At 43.1% G+C, this 22119-nt stretch overlaps 1 protein-coding gene across 1 annotated transcript in view; it reads left to right on the forward strand.

Annotated features, from left to right (window-relative positions):
- LOC144752541 (neuropeptide FF receptor 1-like) overlaps nt 1-22119 on the forward strand; it is a 197106-nt gene that overhangs the window by 74356 nt on the left and 100631 nt on the right. The window contains exon 2 of the mRNA XM_078640436.1: nt 8490-8589. Coding sequence (XP_078496562.1) covers nt 8490-8589 — 100 coding nt within the window. The remainder of the gene's footprint in view (nt 1-8489; nt 8590-22119) is intronic.

Genomic DNA, 22119 nt, shown 5'->3' on the forward strand with positions numbered 1-22119 from the left:
TGATAGAGGCAGTGTGTAGGGAAACAACATAATTGTCCCAATGTTCAGGGGGAGGTGAGTATTGTTCCAATGTAGGGCCCGGTTCTGAAATTCTGTCCTCTTGGCTTCTTCGGGTCCTCACTGACATTTCAGCCTCTCTTGGAGAAACCAGATGGCCTGCGAGTCGGGACTTATGATTCTCTTCTCCTCATACAGTGACGAGCTGCTCTTGGCAGCAGCCTTATCCCTTTTCCCACAAACTGAGGCGGGCCGGAGTTTACCAATCCCTTGGTCAAAAACTTCGGCAACAGCTGTACCAGTATGAACTCCGGACACTTAATGGAATGGGGCCCCTTTGAACACGCTACTGGCCAGCGTGTAAAACATCCAACGAACACCTCTCCATTACCGAGAAGTAAGACCACATGGGGGAACCTTTCAGAAGCCTTTATTCAGGACACTGGGCATGATGCATTTCGTCAACCATTCGCCTTCCTCAGATGCCTTTCCAAAGCGTAGCGCTATTCCATCTCCACCTTTACCTCTCCTGCTGCTCTCCCATTGGTTGGAGAGCCCCACCTCACAATCGTCAGAATGCACACCTCCTGTAGTTTAAGAATATTGCCTTCAGTTCCCATAGTTCTCCTTACTGGTAGAGGCAGTGCATGGGGAAACAACATAATTGTCCCAATGTTCAGGGGAAGGTGAGTATTGTTCCAATGTAGGGCCCGGTTCTGAAATTCTTTCCTCTTGGTTTCATCGGGGCCCCACTGACATTCCAGCGTCTCTTGGAGTAACCAGGTGGGCCGCGAATCAGGATATATGATTCCCTTCTCCTCGTACACACATATATATATATATATTTCGGTTACTGCAATCCTGCGGGACTCCTGCAGGATTGTGGCAAATGATGGTATCGTTGTTTCTACATTTTGGCCTGGAGCGGGAGTCCCTCTAGTTCCCTCCGAGGGCCTGGGGGGGCAGGGTATCCCTACTCTGCCCCCTTATTTCATTTTTTATCTAAATTCAAGACAGGGTACCAAATCTCCGGGTCCTGGAGTAGCTGCAGCCACATTTTTCTCATTTTGCTGACAGCCTACCAGAGCGCTCACTTACACAGGATCTGACTCCAATGGGAGTGAATTGGCCCTAGGGGAAAAAAGCCCCTTGGGCCAATCAGAGTGCTCTGTTTTTAAACTGGTGCTCCTGCGAGACACTCGAGGGACTCTTGCGGTCCCACCCTCCAGATATGCAATTATTTTTTAACCTCCATTTCTCAAAATGTACTGAATGAATTTACACCAAATCATAAAAAGCACAATCTGAGGTCCCAGATCTGGCTTATTTCCAAATTTGGTGTAATCCCGGTCAGCAGTTTTTATAGTAGTGCTTCTTAAAGATATCTTTTGAATATGCATGGGAATTTTGCTTCTTTGGAACTCCCCCTTTTTCTTGGAGCACGCTTGATGGATCACCCCAAAACTTTCCATGCACAAACTAAGCATAATAGAGCACTTTTTTCGAACGTTTCTTAAAGATTAGTCAAATAGTGCCAAAGTTATAAGCAAAATAAAAAATACATTTCCTATGGAAATGTTGTAACTATAACTACTCAGTGTCGACTGCCACTGGGTATTAGATAGACATACAGACAGACAGACAGACAGACAGACACACACACACACACTCTTTGGTCCGGATGATGAACTTCTACTGGCGAGCTGGGGCTTGTGATTGTCAATACAGGAGCCCATATGTAGGAAAAATTATTGGTTATGTTTATGTCACACTGACAATTAGCCACACAAAGAGTGGTTTCTCTATTTTTGTAGTGCAAAAACTTCGGAGGACACAAAGCATTTCGACCCCCATGAGTCTTGTTGATGATAATGTATTCAACAAAGTGCTCAATAATTAAAAAAAGAGTACAAACAATGAATTAATTTGAATGGTAATTATTGCCCATGATTACAGTTTTTGCAGGACTGCTTAGGGTTCACTTTCAATGCTTTGCCAACAGTCTTTGGGGCAAACGCCGGTAAAACACACAGGCGCTGGAAGAAGGGGTGCTGAGTTGCTGCAGCACCCCAAAATAACTCTGCTGGAATTCAGAAGATGAATGTGCAACAAATAGACCTTTCAATTACATTTTTATCTACTCATGTTTACTGGGAGTTTGAAGCATCCTCTGTAATTAAGGTCATAAATCCACGAGATATCCTTTGCTAAAGGTGCATCTCACTAGTATCAGAAGGGAGGTGTGAGATCCACAATTCAGAATCCAGAGAGAAGAAAGAACTGGACACAATGCTGGCTTGCATATCACCCAGTGCAGGTGTTCAGTGAATCTTCAGTTTGTTCTACACATGACGCACTTCTGAGGCGTGATTTCCCAATCGACGTGCGATGGGGAAAGTGTTGTGGATGGATTTGACAACTGCGTTTTATTCCACGAAAGATTAATTGAAGCCTGCACTGTAAAATCATCCATCAAAGATGTGAAGGGACACAGGCTTTCATTGTCCCATGAATAATGTATACAGGTGTATATGCATATATGTAGGCCTGACAGCTAAAGCACTTCCATAATCATTGGTTACGTGCACGAACATTTTCTTTCATTTCACCTACCCACAATTCTCAAAGGCACCTGTGGAGATTTGAACTCTGTGAATATCAGGGCAGCCCCGTTCATAAGGAAGTATAAACAATCGTAATAGGTCTGGCGACAAGTGGACACATTTAACAGATTACGGGCATATTTACAGGGGCCCTATCGCCACAGGAAAATCGCTTTTAAGTGACGTTCCTGTGGCAGTATGGGCTTCGCCTTATTTACAAGGCAGCGTTAACCCACTTAACGTGGCTTAACTCTGACTTGTAACTTAGGCCCCCTTTCACGCTATACTTAGCGTGAAAGGGGCAAGCAATGGGTGTTGTGGTCGTTCCACGACAACACCAATTGGTTTTGACGCTGCACAAGGGTGGCGTAAATATGGGGCAGTGCCAAAATTAAGACCAGGGAACACCTGGTCTTACCCTGGCAAAACGAGGAGAAATACTTTATTTCTCCTCGTTTTTGCTATTTCTGTCTGTGCTGCATTGTGCAGCACACATAGAAACAGTAAAGCACCACTGATTGTTTATGGGCAGGAAGGTGTCCCTTTCTGCACATAAACAACCATTAAAAAAGAATGATGAGTTTCAACTTCTATGTGTGCTTCACAAAGCAACACACATAGAAGTTACAAAACACCTTTTCAGAGTGTTTAGGTACAGGAAAGGACACCTTCCTGCACATAAAAAATCCTTCCTCTCAACACAGGTACCCTTGCACTATGGTCAAAGGGTGTCAACATTGTCGCTAGGCTGCTTATTTTGGCACTAGAGCAGTGAGAAATGCAGGTGTGCACTGATTTCTTGTAAATACGGTGCAGCCCTTCACTTCTTTTGTAAATATGCCCCTATATTGTAAACCGCATGGATTTCTTTTGTAATTTGACCATGAGCTCGCCTTAGAAGAACAAAAAAATCTCATTCTAAAACTACTGTCTTGAAAGGTGATTTACTTTGTTTCATCTCGTTTTCAGGCATTCAGTTTGGTGGTGCAAAAGTACTGGAGACCGTCATCTGCATTTTTTAAGAACAATTACCTAAACATTGTGTATGCACTGCTTTTCAACCAGAAGGAATATCTCCTTTAACAATATATGGAGGCTTAATCACAAATGTTCATATATGCATCAGTATATTTACTTTTGTGTGTGGTGAGTAGAAGAAAAGTGTATCGCTGTACGGGAGTGTTGACTTACATTTCTCATCCCCCTCAAATCTGAAGGTGGAGACTCCTATAACAGGATTTACAAGTGTATAATTACTGCTAGTAACGTTACACTCGTAGGTTAAAGTACCCATCACAGTGGCAGTGTTATCCCAATGGGAAAGTATAGAGAAAATTACTAAAGTTTATTATTTGTTAAAAAACAATACAGCCATGCTAATGTAAAATATAAGCATAAATTAATTTTAAATATTTATAACCTAGAACGAATAACATGAAGGAGCCAATACGATGTCGGGACACCGTCTCCGGTCTGCGGTCCCGACCGCCTAATTAGGATGAGACCGAACACCGTTCCGTAGTACATGATCCCGTAGGGAAATGGAAGGTGGTTGTTGGACTTGGCCCTTTTCAGCTACAGTTCCTTAAACTTTTTGCCTTCCTCCTAGACCTTTTTCTGACATGGTGTTGCCGACTTGTATAAAGAGTTTTGGTAATTGGTTGTCCATAATTGGTATGTTTGTCTTACTAGTAAAGTCTCTAGTAAAGTGTAATATGTGTGCCAGGGCTGGTAATGCAAATACTATTAGTGGCCCTGCAGCCCTAATTGTGCAACCCACATAAGTAGCCCTAAAAAGAGATCTCAGGCCTGCCACTTAAGTGCCTGCGTGTAGTTTGTTAACTTCCTTGTTGTCCTGACAAGAGCACCCACTTGCCAAGCCTTATCCTTCCCTTTTTTTTATGCACATCAGACACCACTATAGTAGGCCCAAGGTACCCCCTGGGGCAGGGTGCAGTGTATGTGAAAGGAAGAACATGTACTGATGTGTGTACCATGTCCTGACAGTGAAATACTGCCAATTTCGTTTTTCACTGGTGCAAGGCCATCTTGCCCATCTGACAAAATGGGGAATGCTGTGTAACATGTTTCCAGCATATCTTCCCATCAGCATAAGACAGGGAGATGGAGTTTAATGTGCCTGAACTCAGAATTTAATAACACATCTTTTTGTGAAGATGGTTTTTAAATTGTGTGTTTAGAAACCACACTTTGAGAAGTGGCTGGTTTCTTGTCCTAACCATCATGCGTGCCTCTTCCTGGTTGTGTATTGACTGCCTGGGTTTGGATGTGACGGGGTCTGTGGAGTGTCCTGGCATCAGGGAGGAGTAGGTGAGACAGCAACAGGCTGGCCTGCATTTGGTGTGGCGGGAGGAGTAGCCCCCTGGATGTGAAGAGGGCTGTGCTGCTGCTACAAAAGGATGGCTCCACCTCCTACGGAGCGTCTGGGGCCCAGACCCTGACTATCAAAGGAAGAGGGTGTGCACTGGCAGGACGACACCCAGGTCTGTTTTGGACCAGGCTCACAGCCCCCTGAACACAAAGACTTTCAAAGGCATTTAGGGGTATAAATGTGAGAACTGAAACCCCTGCTCTCAAGACTGAACTCAAGACTAAAAAGGATTGCAACTACTCTGTGATCAAGAGGAACCTCTGCCAAAAAAGAACAGCTGAAGAGACTGAAGAGAAGGACTACCCTTGCTGTGTGTTCTGGGGCTGGCCCGCAGTTTGCTGATTTGACTAAAGAGAGGACAAGGGACTTTGCTGTGTGCTGTGTCCCCCTGCTTGAAAGGACTTTGCTGTGTGCTGTGTCCTGAAGTAACTTGTCTCCAAGGGCCTGAGGAGAGCTGGTCCCCTGTTGTGGAAACTCAGGAACATCAAAGTTTAAAACCGTGTCTCAGCGATGCTTGGTGCGTGTGCTTTTGCACACCTGAGACTGCCATGTGGTCTGTGGTACTGTTTATGAGGTACCCCATGACCTCATTGCCCCCACAGCGTGAAACATCGTCCACACTGCTGCATTGCTGCTTGTGGCCCGAGTCTTCATCGTAACTGCGAGGAAGGATCACCGCCGCAGGCCGAGACGCAATGTGCTAAAGGATTTCTTGAAGCAAAGATAGCTGCAAGGTGAAAGGGATCGTGATTGTTGTTCGCCAAGAGGAATCTGCCCAAGTTCATCAACGGAGGAGAAGGCAGTGCTGTAACCCGTCCGGCTACAGCCTCGCCTAGCAACGGAGCTACAACGTCATTGGGACCACCCAGCAGGACATCCAACGAGTGAGGAGAGAGATAGAGCGAGGCAGCGCACCCCCCAGGTAAGGCTCGGACACAGGTCGGGAGCCGCAAGCGTGTATGGCCTTGGGAGGTGCGCAGGACGAGTACCGGAGGGCTCCGATCTCTCTCCCGCTGCACCGCATTAGACGCGCGGAGTCCCCGAGCGGCCCATACCTGCCCAGCAGTACCAGGGCCACCACTTTAAGTTTACATCCGTGGTCTCTGTTGTTGGGGCCTAGGGGTGCCCGAGCTGATCATGCAGATTGGCTTATAGTGTCCTAAAAACCTTTTACTACCAATTCTTCAACTTATTTCATTAAAATGTCCCATATATTTGGAGATTCTAGTATTCCGGGGCACGAATGGAAGTGTCAGCAGAAGGGCAGACAGGACATTGTAAAAAACGAGTCCTTCCTCTCTACCCCATGGGAGTCGAAATTGTCTCGACTGAAAGCTATAGACAGTAGTACATTCTATAACCCATACATGGACTGAGTAAATTTGCCTACCCTCCATAAGCTACCTCTAATGTAGCTTACTTCGATTTGGTACAAAAGGGGGTGGTGATGGACGGAGCATCAGAACCAATCAAACACTCACACCTAGTCAAAAGATCTGGGTTTGATCCATCACCGTTCTTTAGCTCACTCTGCCACCCCAGTTCAGACATGGCTATATGCAAATCAGTCTGACCCTGTGCCTCATGGGAACAGTCCAGCCCGAACTGCCAAGCCATGCCTTCCCTGGACCGGAAACAAGCTTCCGAGGATGGATCCGGTCCAGGGAAGGCATGGCTTGGCAGTTCGGGCTGGACTGTTCCCATGAGGCACAGGGTCAGACTGATTTGCATATAGCATGTCTGAACTGGGTTGGCAGAGTGGGCTAAAGAACGGTGATGGATCAAACCCAGATCTTTTGACTGGGTGTGAGTGTTTGATTGGTTCTGATGCTCCGTCCATCACCACCCCCTTTTGTACCGCTTTTGGCCACCATAAGTGTGGCAGGGTATGCTCAGACGTGAGTCCCTTGCTCACTTTGCCACTGGATTCAAGCAAGCCGGGCTGAAGACGGCTGGAATGCCAGAAACCGGTCCTTGGAAGCTTGTTTCCGGTCCAGGGAAGGCATGGCTTGGCAGTTCGGGCTGGACTGTTCCCATGAGGCACAGGGTCAGACTGATTTGCATATAGCCATGTCTGAACTGGGGTGGCAGAGTGGGCTAAAGAACGGTGATGGATCAAACCCAGATCTTTTGACTGGGTGTGAGTGTTTGATTGGTTCTGATGCTCCGTCCATCACCACCCCCTTTTGTACCGCTTTTGGCCACCATAAGTGTGGCAGTGTATGCTCAGACGTGAGTCCCTTGCTCACTTTGCCACTGGATTCAAGCAAGCCGGGCTGAAGACGGCTGGAATGCCAGAAACCGGTCCTCGGAAGCTTGTTTCCGGTCCAGGGAAGGCATGGCTTGGCAGTTCGGGCTGGACTGTTCCCATGAGGCACAGGGTCAGACTGATTTGCATATAGCCATGTCTGAACTGGGGTGGCAGAGTGAGCTAAAGTACAGTGATGGATCAAACCCAGATCTTTTGACTGGGTGTGAGTGTTTGATTGGTTCAGATGCTCCGTCCATCACCACCCCCTTTTGTACCGCTTACTTCGATTTGGTCCTGAAGAAGGCCCACAAACCCATGAGGGCTACCAAGGGTCAACACATGTTAACCTATTAAGACCTACAATAAGGCGCAGTGGGACATTGACACTTTCACTACAGCACCACCAATTCACCTTTTTAACCTTGCCCCATCCTTGGTAAATAAAAGATTTAACCGAGGACAGGAGGCAATTTTAACCTCACTCTTCACAACACACCTTCGCATTTACTTTTCACAACTATCGCAAAACCAGATGGTCTACCTCTTGGTGGAGGATAAGGTGATCACTTGGAGAACCGAGCACTCAAGTGATAAAAGACCCAATGATCATACTACTCACTTAAACAACAGAGAGAAGAATCAAGATATACCACATAGTTTGCTTAATGTAAATGAGGGTCTTCACCATACAAGAACCCTAGACCCTGCTAACAACAGGATGTGTGATTCATTCCCCTTTGATTTTTTACTATATCCAACAGAAGCCGAATGAATCTCTGCTTCTTCCTTCCTCTTTTGATTAAACGATGATACTTTATAGTAAAATCAAGTGAAATTAAATAATTTTATAGAATGTGCAATACCCGAAGGTGTCTTAGCGCTAAGCGGACCATACAATAGAAACCTTCTGCCAGACGATGGACAAATCTAGAATGAAAAATTGATCTATTGAGTAAATAGCAAGGTCTTCAACTGCTTCCTAAATTACTGCAAGGTGGATTGAGAGCGAATAGCGAGAGGCAAAGTGTTCCAAGCCCAGTTAATGCTGCTGAATAGATAGGAATAACGAACATCCCACTTTGCTGAACTGCAAGACATCCATTGTCATCATCTACTTATTAATACTGCAGAAAGGTATTGTTTCTGCAAAAGGGAGTGATAGAATGAATGTGTCGCTTACCTTTGTTGTCAATAAAAGCAGCGTGGGATACTGCAAGATTATATAATGCATTTTGTATTTTTGCAGGTTGGCCATTCGACAACGTGATGTGTAAAATGAGCGGGCTGGTGCAAGGAATGTCTGTTTCCGCTTCAGTATTCACTCTCGTGGCCATCGCTGTGGAAAGGTATGTTGCATGTATGATCTAGTCAACTAATACAGGCATGTTTTATAGTTTGCGCTAGTAACAATAAATGGGTGCTTGGGTGGCAGTTTGTACATAACGAGTTCTACTGCTTTTGATTAGCACACAGGAACAAGTGGACAAGCAGGAAAAGTTCACGAAAAAGACAGGAGAAAGAGGGGGAGGGGGTGATGATAAATGAAAAGGACAATTTAAAAAAAAAAAAGCAGCAGTATAGAAAAAATAAAGGCAAACATACGGGGAATATTACATGTTATTTAACAGAGAAGAACACTTTAAGTAACCAAGACGGCAGTCTTTCTATTCATCTATTTATAGACAGTAGCGGTCGGCAGTAGGTGTTTCTGTAGGGCGGTGACGTGGGCAAGGGGAGGGGCAGGGTGGGGGTAGTAATGTATGGATTACGGAGTTTTACAGGTAAGTAATAGATATATAAAATTATTTAGGACATTTAAAAAAAAGGGGATATTTAGGATTCAGGGACGGGTAGGAAGGAGTAAGTGAATGTTCATATTTAACTTGCAATTGCATGACTAGGAGATGGTCTCAAAAGGGACAACTTTTCAGCGGTGGTTCAAAGAGATGCAACCACGTTTCTCTATATATGGGTGTTGACATTATTGGACTTGCCCGCTAATGGAGAGGCAAGTCCTATAATAATAATAATAAAAAAGTGTCTGTGGAAAACAGTGGCTAAAGGGAAGAATTATCATCTCCATAAAGAACCCAAAGGCTCGTTATCTGGTAGATTTAGAGTCACAGATCAGTTACTCAAAAACATGAGCCAAAGTCTTTAAGACACTCTTCACCTACCAATGAGAAGCTTGGCAGAGCTCAGAGTTTTAAACTGCCGTATATAATGGGATAATCAAAATACCAAAAGCAACAAGGGAAGACATTGCCACTTCAAGTAGTGGGAAAAGGTATTTTGACAATTACTGGCAGAGTAATACTCTTTTATCTTGCACTCTCTTTTGCCTCATTGATAAAAGAGAATCCCTCTCTTTTTCCGTTGTAATAGTGGAAAGGGAGTCCAGCTTAGGTAGAGAGGGGATCCTCGCCTTTGGCTTGGGTGGCATTATGCTCTTTCCTCCCCCAGAGAATTTTAGATATCTATCTTTTCTCTGAAGTGGGTGGCCACCTTATCACATAGATCTTGCGTATGTGGGACCGTTAAACTGCTTACAGAAGGATTATTACATCCTTTTAATATTGCAAACAGTTCCTTAGAGGAGTTATTTGCTTCCCCAATCCTCCTGCTCAAATGTTCCCTTTTGGCGGATTTACAATGGCCCAAATAGGCTCTGTGCACCTCGTTATATGCCTGCTTATCCACTGCACATTTAGTTCTTCTCCACCTTCTGTTCTTCTGATGTTAAAGATGCACAGTTTACAATTCCCTGCACTACATGGCAGGCACCACGCAGTTCCTGCCACATAGTGCAGGGAAATATGAGGGGGCACCATAGGTGCCCCCCAAGTGCTACAAGGAAGTGCCCCTTCACCAGGGGGTCCGGGACGGGCCCCCAAAGTCAATCTCCAGAGGAACCGCCATTCAAAGGCTGGCTTGAAGCAGCATCATAATATGGTGGCCGGTGCCTGCTAGGCAACGCCACCATTTTGTTGATGCAGGGTGGGTCCGCCAGGTAATTGTAACGATTGCCTGGTTCGGACCTGTGGTGGACGGACTTCCCGTCTGCCATGCACACCGTCCACCATCGTAATCTGGCAGGCAGAAAAGTGCTTTGCAAAGGCAGTGGATCCGCCATCGGCAGACTGCCGGTGGCGGGTTCGCCGCCATTGTAATGACCCTCTTTGTTATTTCCCAACACCAGGCCTCTAACAGTAGTCACAAAACCTGCGAATGTAGAGTAAGTGTTTCCAACCGATTGATCACTAGCTACCAGTATCTCCCAGATTACTTCATAGTAGCCTGCAGCCTTTAATTAATTTTTAAATGAGCACAGGGTCACATTCTCGTTTTAATGTTCAGGGAAGACTGGTTTATTTTACATCATTATCAACAGGCTGCAGATAGCAGGGCCTTATAATGAGCAGTGCTCAGTCAGATTTATGACGCAGGCTAGGGCACAGAGGTAAAGCCCTGAAGCACTGAGGTATTTAACACTCAAATAAAAGTCCCTGTCAACTCAATATTGGAGAGTGAAAACAAAATTACGTTTGTGAATGCTTTAAAAAAGGAGAGAATTAAAATAAAGATACTGTAATGATTAAGTTAATCCTCCATTTTAATTTCCTCCCATTTCAAAGTGTCACATTTACAAAGAGCAGGTCTCTTGCTCCCAGAAGCCAGTAGGCACTGTGCCATATTTATAACTGAAAAAGACAGCAATTTTTCTAAATGGAGGAAATGTAAAGTGAAGAAATATATTTCTATGGAACATTAGGTCTTAAGGTTATTTACACTTTCATTTAAACCAATTGCTTCTTAATGTTCTATGAAGCCTAATTCTCCATTTTAAATTCCCCCCCCCTTAGACAAATGGCTGCATTTTCCTGTTATAAATATGGCACTGTGTATGCAGGCCACTGAGAGCAAGATGCTTTCTGTTTGTAAATGTGACACTTAGAAATGGGAGAAAATTTAAATGATGAGTGTTATGGAATCCATAGAAAGTAAAAGTTAACTGTTTAATTTCAGTTTAATGTTTTCCCATTTTAAAGTTTTCTCTGTACACAGAGCAAGCATCTTGATCCCAGTGGCTGGTAGACAGGGTCCATAGTTATAAATGAAAAATAGAGCCATTTTTTAAAGTGGGAGAAATTTAAAGTGCAGAAAAAAGTTCAATATTATGGACATTTTGCTGAACATTTTTCTGGACTTTAAATTTCTCACGTTTAAAAGGATGATTGTATGTTTGTGATGTACATGTACTGGTACCACATATGGTGAAAGGTATGTCCTGTACCACAAGTACATATGACACAGGCTCTCAGTCACACATACACATATATCCCATAAATGTGAACACATGTTCATACATCCTCATAGTCCATGCTCTCAATAACACACACATGGCAGCCCTGTCATAGTGCCCAGAGTCAAAGTATTTTGCTCAAGTCATCGTATCTGGTTCAATGGACATTAGGCTTAAAGTCAATGAAGCTGGGTGTGGAGGTTAGTGATAACAATGTGCAAGTTGCTTAGCTGTCAATAGCTTACGATAATTTTGACTGATTAGAAGTAGCTATCACTACAGAAAAAGTTAGAGACCCCTGCTCTAGAGTCTGCCTATCTCAGTCAGAGGTCTGGCTAAGCAAGGCCTCCACAATATAAAGGTTTTGTAATATGAGCAAAGATAGAGACATCTGCCAATCACTCTAGGTAGGTATCTCTTTAAATAAGGAAAATATATTTAAACCACTTCTAAAAAGGCGATTTTCACCTTTGCAATGTCTCAAGAGCAGCGGCGACCAGCACAGGTAAGCGTGGAGGGCCGGGGCTCGGTGGGACGGGTTGAAGTAGACAGGAAACGGAATAGGCTAAATTAAATAAATAAATAACGCCTATTAAGTCATCTGTCAACTCCCCTGCCCTGCCCCTATCCACTGCACTTAACTGCACCACCTGCCACTGCTCAAGAGATACATCTCAAGTAAAGCTACTATAGTGGCTATTGAACTTTCAAATTGGTGGAATATAAGAAGTTGACAGGAATTGTATGCATGCCATTCTAATGACCACAACACCACTCCACTCACTTACAAGAGAGGCTTAGAGTTTCTCTTCTTATGAAAAAGTTTAAACATTTGTGCCAAAAGAAATACCTTTTATTATATTTTGCAAACAAATGTTGATAAAAGTCAGAGGATTTCTGGAAAGTATTGATGATGCAGATATCAAATAGTCAAACAATTAAGGGCTGTGAAAAAATCAACATAACAAGAATTATTATCCTGTCACTAAGGACATTGTGTCAATCTGAGCAACAAGTATCCCCAAATTAGCATACATTATTACTGAGATATTAATTTGAAATATTTTGTAAAATCAAGAATGTTCTGCTAAATATTACTTTATCATTAAATACGTATTATTTTACCATCAGTGTTGCATTTTTAATAAGTAAACTACCTGTTTCTTCATGCAGCTGTATATTTCTAAAAATGCATTATTTGGCCACTGCGGCAACTTTGCAATTTTACTAAATAAAGACATTTTGTATTCAAACTTCGAGTTATTATTGAAAATGCATGTGTGCGCTCCCATGTATCACATTGCAATTTTGAAAAATAAATGATTGTTATTAAATCAGAATGTAACTGTCTGAAAATACCAAGCATCAACTTAACATTCAAATACTGCTTTTATATGAAAGCACAAGAAGTTTCTCCAAAATGTAATGTTTTAAATTTCAATGAGTAAACTAATCTTGTCTGTACACATCCAGTTTTCATTTTCTAAAACAAACTGTTTTCCAAATATCAGCTTGTAATTTCCTAAAAGTACCTAGTTATTCTAAAGCACCACACTGCCATGGTCAAAGGGTGAAATATAATGTTGCTGAGGATAGTTATAGACCTTTGTGTGTGCATTATATGAGCATTGGAGGCGTCCATAAGATAGTGGAATACTCAGCAGAGCATTCAGTTGCATGTATGCAGTTTCTTTTCCGAAGATCTGCAATGAGGGAGACATACTTAGATGATGGGGAGTTGATTCCAGAGGGTACAGGAAAAGTAGTAGAAGGTTTCTTTACTTTTTGTTTTCTTTTCTTATCATTACTATCAGTAGCTGGAGCTGCACATGATGAGAGTATAATCGGCAGGGGAGAGTTTCTTTGAAAGAAATTGAGCTGTGAATCGTTCATGGGCTGTCTTTTATTTTATTTGTTGGCAATTTTGATAGTGCAAACTCAGTCCACGGGCATTTCAGCACGCTACTACTCGCCAGAAAAGCGTTTCAACACCCATCAGGGGTAACAAGTGCTACATGAATAAAAACCTTTCTTCCCCTTTTATCCCTCCGCTATCCTTCTCACTCCAAATAACTGACTAATATCCACCACTGAAATTACTTCATATTTCACCATATTAATTCACCACTAATCCTTTATGGGCTTCCTGAATAGCGTGCGTCAACACCCCATCAGGGGTAACAAGCGCTATATAAATACAAACCGTTTTCCTCCTCTATCCTTCTGCTATCATTCCAAATCCAAATAACTGACTAACCTATCCACCACTTAAAATGTACTTGCATGTTTCACTATACTAATTCAACACTAATCCTCTATGGGTCCCGGAGTAGTGCGCTACTCGCCGAAAAAGCGCTTTGGTGCCTCGTCAGAGGTAGTAAGCGCTATATAAATGCAATTACAATACAATGCAATTTTTTAGGCATAGGTGTGGGATTAAGTGCTCAGAATCACAGGATGTTGAACTGACATCGGGACTTACACTTGGTTTGCGGTCTCTGATGTGCAAAATCCATTTTCATTTGTAGGGGTGCATTATAATCACGCACGTAGAACACATTCGTTTATAATCTTTTGTCCTGTTAACTTAAGTGTTAGGATCTTGTAATGTAATAACATTTATTATCAAATGTGCTTACTAATCGTGTCGTGTTATAGGCAGATGGAATTATTTACTGAATATGTGTTAACTTCTATATGATTTCGTAAAGCTCATGTTCCATTTCTCTTATGTTAGCTGAATCAAATATTGTAGGCCTGAAATGCATTTTCACTGGAAGCACTCGCATTAGACTTTAATAGTTGAGTTTCATGCTCATGTTGGGTTCCGCTCTTTCACACATTTGTGTTGCAGGTCGAAGAAGCGCCCTTGTAAGTTAGAATAATGTCTTTGTTTTAGGAGTTAGGCAAGGAGTGAAGAGGATACTCTAGGAGTTAATGCCGATAATGAGAACTGTTATACTTTCTCACTGGAGAAGGCCTGGGAATCAAGGCCATCTTGTTATTGTTCTGGAGCATCACCGTCCTGTGGAAAAATACCTATGAGAATGTGGCCTGATAGGATGGCGTGACCCGAAAAGAATCCCGAGAAGGCACCTTTAATATTGGAGTTCTGCAATTAGGGAAAGAGCCCCACTTCTTCTCTGCCTTTGGAGAGAGAGCATCTTAGAACTAGCTTTGTCTCAGTAGCTTCATGCCTCCTGACCCACCGAAGTGGAGAGACTTCTAAGGAAGATTCCGCATGCTAACACCTTAAACTATCCTGCCCGAAAAAGGCTTAAAGAGGGATGTCATATTGGTGTTAGTGTAGGGACAGATTAATGCTTTATTTTGAACAACCCTTGATGTAGGGGAACTTGGACTTGTATTTCTTGATCATTTGTATCCTGATTCTTGAACAAATTGTCTTGTGCATGTTGCACCGTCTCGACCTTATTCGCAGATTTGGCTTTATGTTGGTTCGAATGTATTTCTACACCCTCGGCTTGAGGTGTCTGTATGTCCAGTTTTTTTTGGCTTTGTTATAAACCAACTAACCTTACTTGGTAGTCTGTGGTTACTATGGATCTAGAGGAACTGAAATTTAATTGATTGACATTGCGAATGATTTCTCTCCTCTCCACTCTCTCATGCTGAGAAAAAGTCCCATCGACTTGAGTTTCCACAGCAGATCTAGAACACACAGACCCAGCTCCTTCAGTTGGTAGCAGGGTAAGATGGTTCTCACATGAAGCGAGAGGAGAATTTAGAAAATTCCATAAAAAAGACCTAGAACCCCATAGCTCTAAATATAGAGCCCAATGATCGACAGCAGAGAGCGACAGACTTTGGCGACTGATGGAGCTTGATGGTGCGGCAATAACAGCAGCGAGCGGAGGAGTGAGTATCAATAGGGATGCATTGTGTGATAGAGTGCGGGAATTAACTGATTGTGTGATTTCTGGCAGAGGTGGTGAATTTTAGTCCCTAAGGGGCCTAAGATCCCGAGATATACTATATGGTGTAGAAGACAACAAGTTATTGTAATTGTCTGACCGAAGATTTGAGGAGTTGTCGTGAGACATCATCAACAGTTCCACCTAAGACAGGGAACTTTGTGTGAATGGGTCGTATGGGAAACGTTTGGTAAACTTGTGTACAGAGGTGAATTATACTGATTCGGGTGACCCGCGCAGGTCAAGGGTTGCCGTGTGTGGATGTTCTTGAATGACTGAATTCAATCGATCTTGTAGATGGCAGACAATTACGGAGTTTAAGATGATTGTGTGAGTGATTATGTACAGAGAAATTGTGAAGGAGGGTGAGCTGCTGTGAGGAGTAAAGGTGACGTCAGAGTGTGCCTCGCTGTGATAGGTCACTTGGTGTAATGCCATGCTGGGATTGGTTTGAAGTTATCAGGAAATTGTGGTTAAGAAAATCTTGTCCTTCGAGAAAGATTTTGAATAATTTGTGATCAAATCATGCAATGCATTAGGGTGTTGCTGGATTTGTTTTGGGGGGATCAGGGAGTCATTACTCAAGTGGGCAAAGAAGTGCCACCCGAGGATACTCTAGCACATTATATGTCGACAAAAGTAGGACTCCAAACTATAATTTGGCTTCACAATTGGCACAAAATCATTGGGAAAGAGGGGGAATGGGCATTTCCACGCTATGGTTCATTTCGATTGGAGGTGTTGCACCATTTGAAAGAAGTGATGTTTGCGCTGCAGCCTCTGCCTAGACCAACACAGTTTGAGGTGCTAGATACATGGATGCGAGTAGCACATACAAAGGCCAGGGAAAGATATCAAGGAAAGATGAAGAAAGCTTTGAGTGCATGTCAGGAAGCACAATGGGATGCACAGCTTAAGAGATGGAGAATAGACACCATTGAAGGATAAAGTTTGTATCCAATGCTAGTGAGAGAGGGAGATTCTCAGAATAGGGACGGAGGGGGAAATGGAAACAATGGGAGTGATACAGATTGTTGTATAGGTTGTTATTGGAGCGTCCTCCACCTTACAATCCACATTCAGAGGAGGGAAGGCGAGAATTGGCAAATATAGGGAACATGGAGAGTGTGTCAACATCCCAGACAGGTTCTAGGGCAGGAATTGAGGGAAGGATTTCTGCAGGCATAGAGTAGATAGGAGTGTCTGCATAGAAAGGTGCAGAACCAAGTGGAGTCAATGCTGCTTCACGGTGACCGGAAGCTCTTACAGCTCTTATAGTACCAGTCACCATTGGTCCGGTCGTCTCTATGTACGACCCGAGCTCATTGGAAAACCTTACGCAGCGACCACCAGTACTCGTGGAGGGAATTGGACTGGGGGGAATAGGGAATATGAAAGAAAATGGTCCCTACCTAGTGCCTGTGGAGTCTAGTAACCCTTTACCAGCTACTGCTGATCCTTCAGGAATATGCCTTGGTTCCAGTACTATACAATCTATACCCATTGTGAACACGAGCTCATACTTAAGGATATGGGATACCCCAGTGAAGGATCAGTAGGTGTGACATCAGAAGCAAGTGCAAGTCAGGGAACCACTGAAAACCATTATGTCTTAGATGCTACAGATTTGGAGACTTGGCTGAGAGACCATATTAACAGTAGGGAAGGAAGGACAGAACAGTACATCGAGTTAGGGAATGATCAAGGCTGCAGTAAAGGTGAAATTATTAGACGTGATGAGATTGAAGGCTGAGGTAGACAAAATAATCAGAGGGAATTTGCCTTTGGAAAGAATAGACTTATGAGCCAGATGAACTGTTATTTGTAGCAAAGGATGTCACCCGCAAGGAGAGACGAGCACATGAGAAGTTGTCAGAATTAGCTCAGAGATATGATGCAGACCTGTCTCAAACAAAAATGCTGCAGGGAAATCATAGAAGAGTGTAACAGGATTGAAAATGCACATCCGGGAAATGATTATAGGAATTCGGACTTGGAGAATACTCGATAAGCCGGAGGAAAGTGGGTCGAAGAAGAAAAGTGTAAAAAAAGTGTTAGGAGAGTCACAGGGGAAACGCCGCCTCCAGGAGGGGAAACACCGTTAGCTGATGTGTACTTATTACGAGAAGTGCCTAGTGGAGAGTATGTGCATGTTCCTTGGAGTACAAGTGATTTAGCTGCTTTCACAAATGATTTTCCTAGGTTAAGGGAGAAGCCTGCTGAATGTTACAAGCAAGTCAATCACTTTGCTAAAATCTCGAAAGTGTTGCGGATTTATCTGAATATACTGTTTAAGATTGTGGTGCCTAGTGATCTACGAGTCTGCATGTAAAATAGCTATTGATTGTACTGCCGCTGAGCAAGAGAGGGGTCCTGTAACTCATGGTCCTTCGCCCTTTGTCATGAAAAAGTACGATCAGTTTATCACATGGTTGCAATCCCAAAAAAAACACAAGCCATTGATTGGGTTAACATATGACACAGGGGCCTAGAGAGGCAGTACATGCCTATTACAAAAGGCTTTTGCAAGCATTCAAGCAATACAGCATGTTAGATACACTCAACCCCAAAGACATGGGCCAATGTTGTCGGAAAATTTTTAACGGGTTTAGACCGAAGATTAGCCTCATGATTCAGCAACACCTGATCTGCTGGCAAAATTAGTCTGTGGATGAGATTCTACGGTATGCTACATATTACAGTGATGAAGTTGATCTCAAGCACAGGAAGATCAAGGACAAGTTAATGCTGGTTCAAATACAGAACACACAAAGGGTAGATCAGGAGCAGGCAAATGGGGAAACAATAGGTTGAAATCAGTGGAATGCCCAAGAAAGTATTTAAAATACTCTTGGTGCAGCTTGACAGGGAAGAGGGAAAGGTATAACTATAGATCTCAAAATAGGAATAGATGTTGCCACACTAAAAAAGACAACCGCTTGCCATTTTTGTCACATGATTGGGCATCCGAAGTGTGAATATCACTTGAATCCAGCGAATCAGGTGCAGGAGGGAGACTTAGTGAAAGTGCAAAAATGTGGTAAACACTGTAACATGGCCAAGATCCTCCAACGAGGGAATCAAAATCAGCTAGTGCACGTGCCACAACCTCCAAGAATTTCACAGAATAATCGAACATGCCATCAGATGCCCTTCATGGAAGCTCTATATGGACTTGGTCCGTGATTTTGTGAATAGTTGGCTACTGCCGACCAATGGATATCAAATTTCTCTTTGATGGCGAAGCCTTTACAAATGCAAACCCACAAAGATGTGAGTGATCTAGGACTCTGGGATAACAACTGCTTGATTGCCTTCTTAGAGTTGAGAGAGTGCCTTTGTCATGCTCCAGCTTTAGGAATGCCTGACTACAACAAAGTGTTTCGCTGTTTTGTTGCTAAAGAGAAGGTTTTGCTCTTTCTGTACTCACCCAGACACATGGGGGTGTCCAAAGACCAGTGGCCTATTTCTCTGCTATATTAGATCCTGTAGCTTCAGCGTTGCCCGGATGTCTCGAAGCAGTTGCTGCAACAGGTGCGTGCATTGAAAGGTGTGAAAGCATTATGATAGGTCAATCACTTACTGTATACGTTCCACGCTCAGTGGAACTTTTGATGGCGAGTACCAAAACAGAGCATTAGACTAATAACAGATTGACAAGATATGAGCAGATTCTGCTTGCAGCAGAAAACGTGGCCTTAAAGCAATGTTCTGTGTTAAATCTTGCTACCTTGTTGTCTGTTCCAAATGCTGATGGGGAAGATTGTGAAGACCATGACTGTCTGGATGTCACAGAGCTTTGCACCAAACTAAGATCTGACATGGTCGTTGAGCCATTATCTGATCCCAACCAAGTCCTGTTTGTTGACAGTTCACGTTTAAGGGACAATAAAGGTAATCTGAGAGCAGCATTTGCTTCCACGCCATTTCTGGATTCACAGAGGTTGTCTGTTTACAGGGAGTATACTCCATACAGGTGGCAGAGATAATTTCCTTGACCTGTTCATGCCTTGTCTCTGAGCAGATCCGAGTCACCATTCATACCAATAGCCAGTACGGTTTCAGTGTAGTTCATGACTTCGGACATCTGTGGTCATAGAGAGGGTTCTTAACATCATCAGCATTTCTTATAAGGAATGAGGAATATGTGAGACAATTGTTGGAAGAACTGCAATTACCAAAGGAAGTGTCAGTTGTGAAATATGCAGCTCACGGAAGGGGGATGATTTTGTCACTGTGGGAAACCGCTATGCAGACAAAGTTGCTTGTTTATGTGCCACACATGCATGCATTTTTTAATGAGGAATGTGTTGGCGAAAGCACAGAGAAGTCCGAACTCAGCATAATGCTACCTATTGCAGACACTCGGGATGAAGTTAGGCAGTTATAATTGGAAGCAACAGATCAGGAACAAGCCAGTTGGATGAGAGAAGGTTATGAAAAGGGTGAAGATAACATTTAAGTTTCAATTGGTGGTAGAGCAGTGCTACTGGACTGTTTGCTGAGTCCAATGGAGAGACAGATTCATGGAGCAGCTTATATAGGGAGCGACGCAATGGTGAGACTATTCGGGCAGACTTAGTTCAACTCGAGATTCCGTGTGATTGCTGATGCAGTGTGTCACATGTCAGCAAATGAATGCTGGAAAGAAAACTGTGGTTGCCCTGAGTCACATTGGGAGATCAGGGTTCTTTTCAATCGGATTCAGTTAGAATTTGTTGAAATTCTCGTGTGTAATGCATTGAGGCACACTCTGGTTGTTGTGTGCATCTTTCCACGGTGGGTTGAAGCTTATCCGACCACAAGGTGTGATAGCCTCACAGTAGCAGTTATTGTTAAGGGAGCTTATTCCGTGCTTTGGATTTCCAACTACATTGAAGTCAGATAGAGGAACACAAATTTTCCAGAGCGAGATCATGAAACTGTTGTGTACTGCTTTGAACATGGATAAGAGACTGCATTACAGCTACAGGCCAGAGGCATCAGGGATTGTGGAGCAGATTAATGGGATTCTAAAGGTGAGACTGGCAAAAGTGTGCACTTTGACATGCTTGAAATGGCCTTATGCATTTGCCTTTGGTTCTAATGAGTTTGTGCAGCATTCCTGATAGAAGAACTGGGTTTTCCCCACATGAAATTCTCATGGAAAGAGCGATGCGCTTACCTGCAGTGCCATCCACAGCATTAATAAACATCACAGATGATTTGGACCTTGATTACTGCAAAGTATTGGCTGGTGCGATTCGTTCTGTCTCACCAGGTTGAAGCTGCACCAACATCAAAAGAACTCTGTCACGACCTAAGCCCCGGAGTTTGGGTGCTAGTCCAAAAGCGCATAAGAAAGAAATGTCTTGATTTACAGTGGCATGGACCGTACCAGGTGATATTGGTGATGAATACTGCTGTGAAGTGTGGAGGCCTGCCGAACTAGATACACACCTCACACACCCGACAAGTCTCAGGGCCCTCTGAAGAAATAGCTAATCTCCAGGAAGCAAGTCTAGCCGTTTGTTGTATAGAATTAGTAGGCGAAAGAAAGAGTCTTTGTGTTGATACTCTTACAGACATAATCCGAACCACCTTTAAAATGGAGTCTGGAAATGTGAATAGTAAGCACAAATGTATAATAGGTACTCTTATTGCAGGAGTAATCATAGTGATAGTTGTAGTCATTACTGATTCCGTTATTAGAGCACAAAAAGTTGAGGTACAGGGAGTAGGGGTACATGGGACATCCACGACTACCACTACTGCCTCAAAAGACGGTACATTAGGATCTGATAGAGGCTTAATAAAGCAAACTAGTCGCTTGCTACATGTAAACTTGTTTAAAGGTAATTATAAGCGGAATGCTTATGCGAAACTGTCGTATGAATATGTGGATACTGTAGACATGAGAGATTGCTAGGTGTGTATGCAATTGCCTGCTTTGGTTGAGGCGGGTATAAGGTACCATCACCTGACCTTGATGTATGGTATTAGTTGCAGTCTGCTTCTTAGTATGTGTTATGGAAAGGGTACTATGAGTACTATTTCTCAAATTATGATTAATTATGATTTGGTGCTTTCAGAAGTTCCAGTTTACAAACATCTGAACAAATATGATTATGACAAGCAAGGAGAGAGAATGGGAGAGTATTTTGTACCCACAGTCACAAAAGGCACTGCGTATGTGCCTAGACACAATTTAACTTGCAGGTTAACAGACATAGAGAAAAATGAGTAGATCAAGTAGAGGTAGACCTAGGGGATTAACGGTTAAACTTAATAGTAGAGAAGAACCTATAGCTCTAGATTGAGAAAAACCAGGCAAGTTTTGTATTTGGAAGGTTACAGACAGGTTATGAAACAATTGTTGTGAGATAGAGTGTGTGCGAACACGCATTTTCGATTGTTGCTTGTTAGAAGAAATTCTTTCTAGAAGCTGTTCAGGTGGTGCCAAGTGTGTATTTTGTGTGTGGGAAAAATCTGCATGTTTGTCTCAGGAACAAATTGTATGCCATCGTGGATAAGTTGTCATTTAATATGGCTTAGTCACTATTGCTTGTAGATGGAGAGATAGTTTCGATAACAGGCCTAAAAGTATCATAAAAATGTTAGTAGACCTGCAGGTCTAGTGACTTAAATAATCTACTCGA

This window comes from Lissotriton helveticus, chromosome 5_1 (assembly GCF_964261635.1).
Source record: "Lissotriton helveticus chromosome 5_1, aLisHel1.1, whole genome shotgun sequence".
NCBI lineage: Eukaryota > Metazoa > Chordata > Amphibia > Caudata > Salamandridae > Lissotriton > Lissotriton helveticus.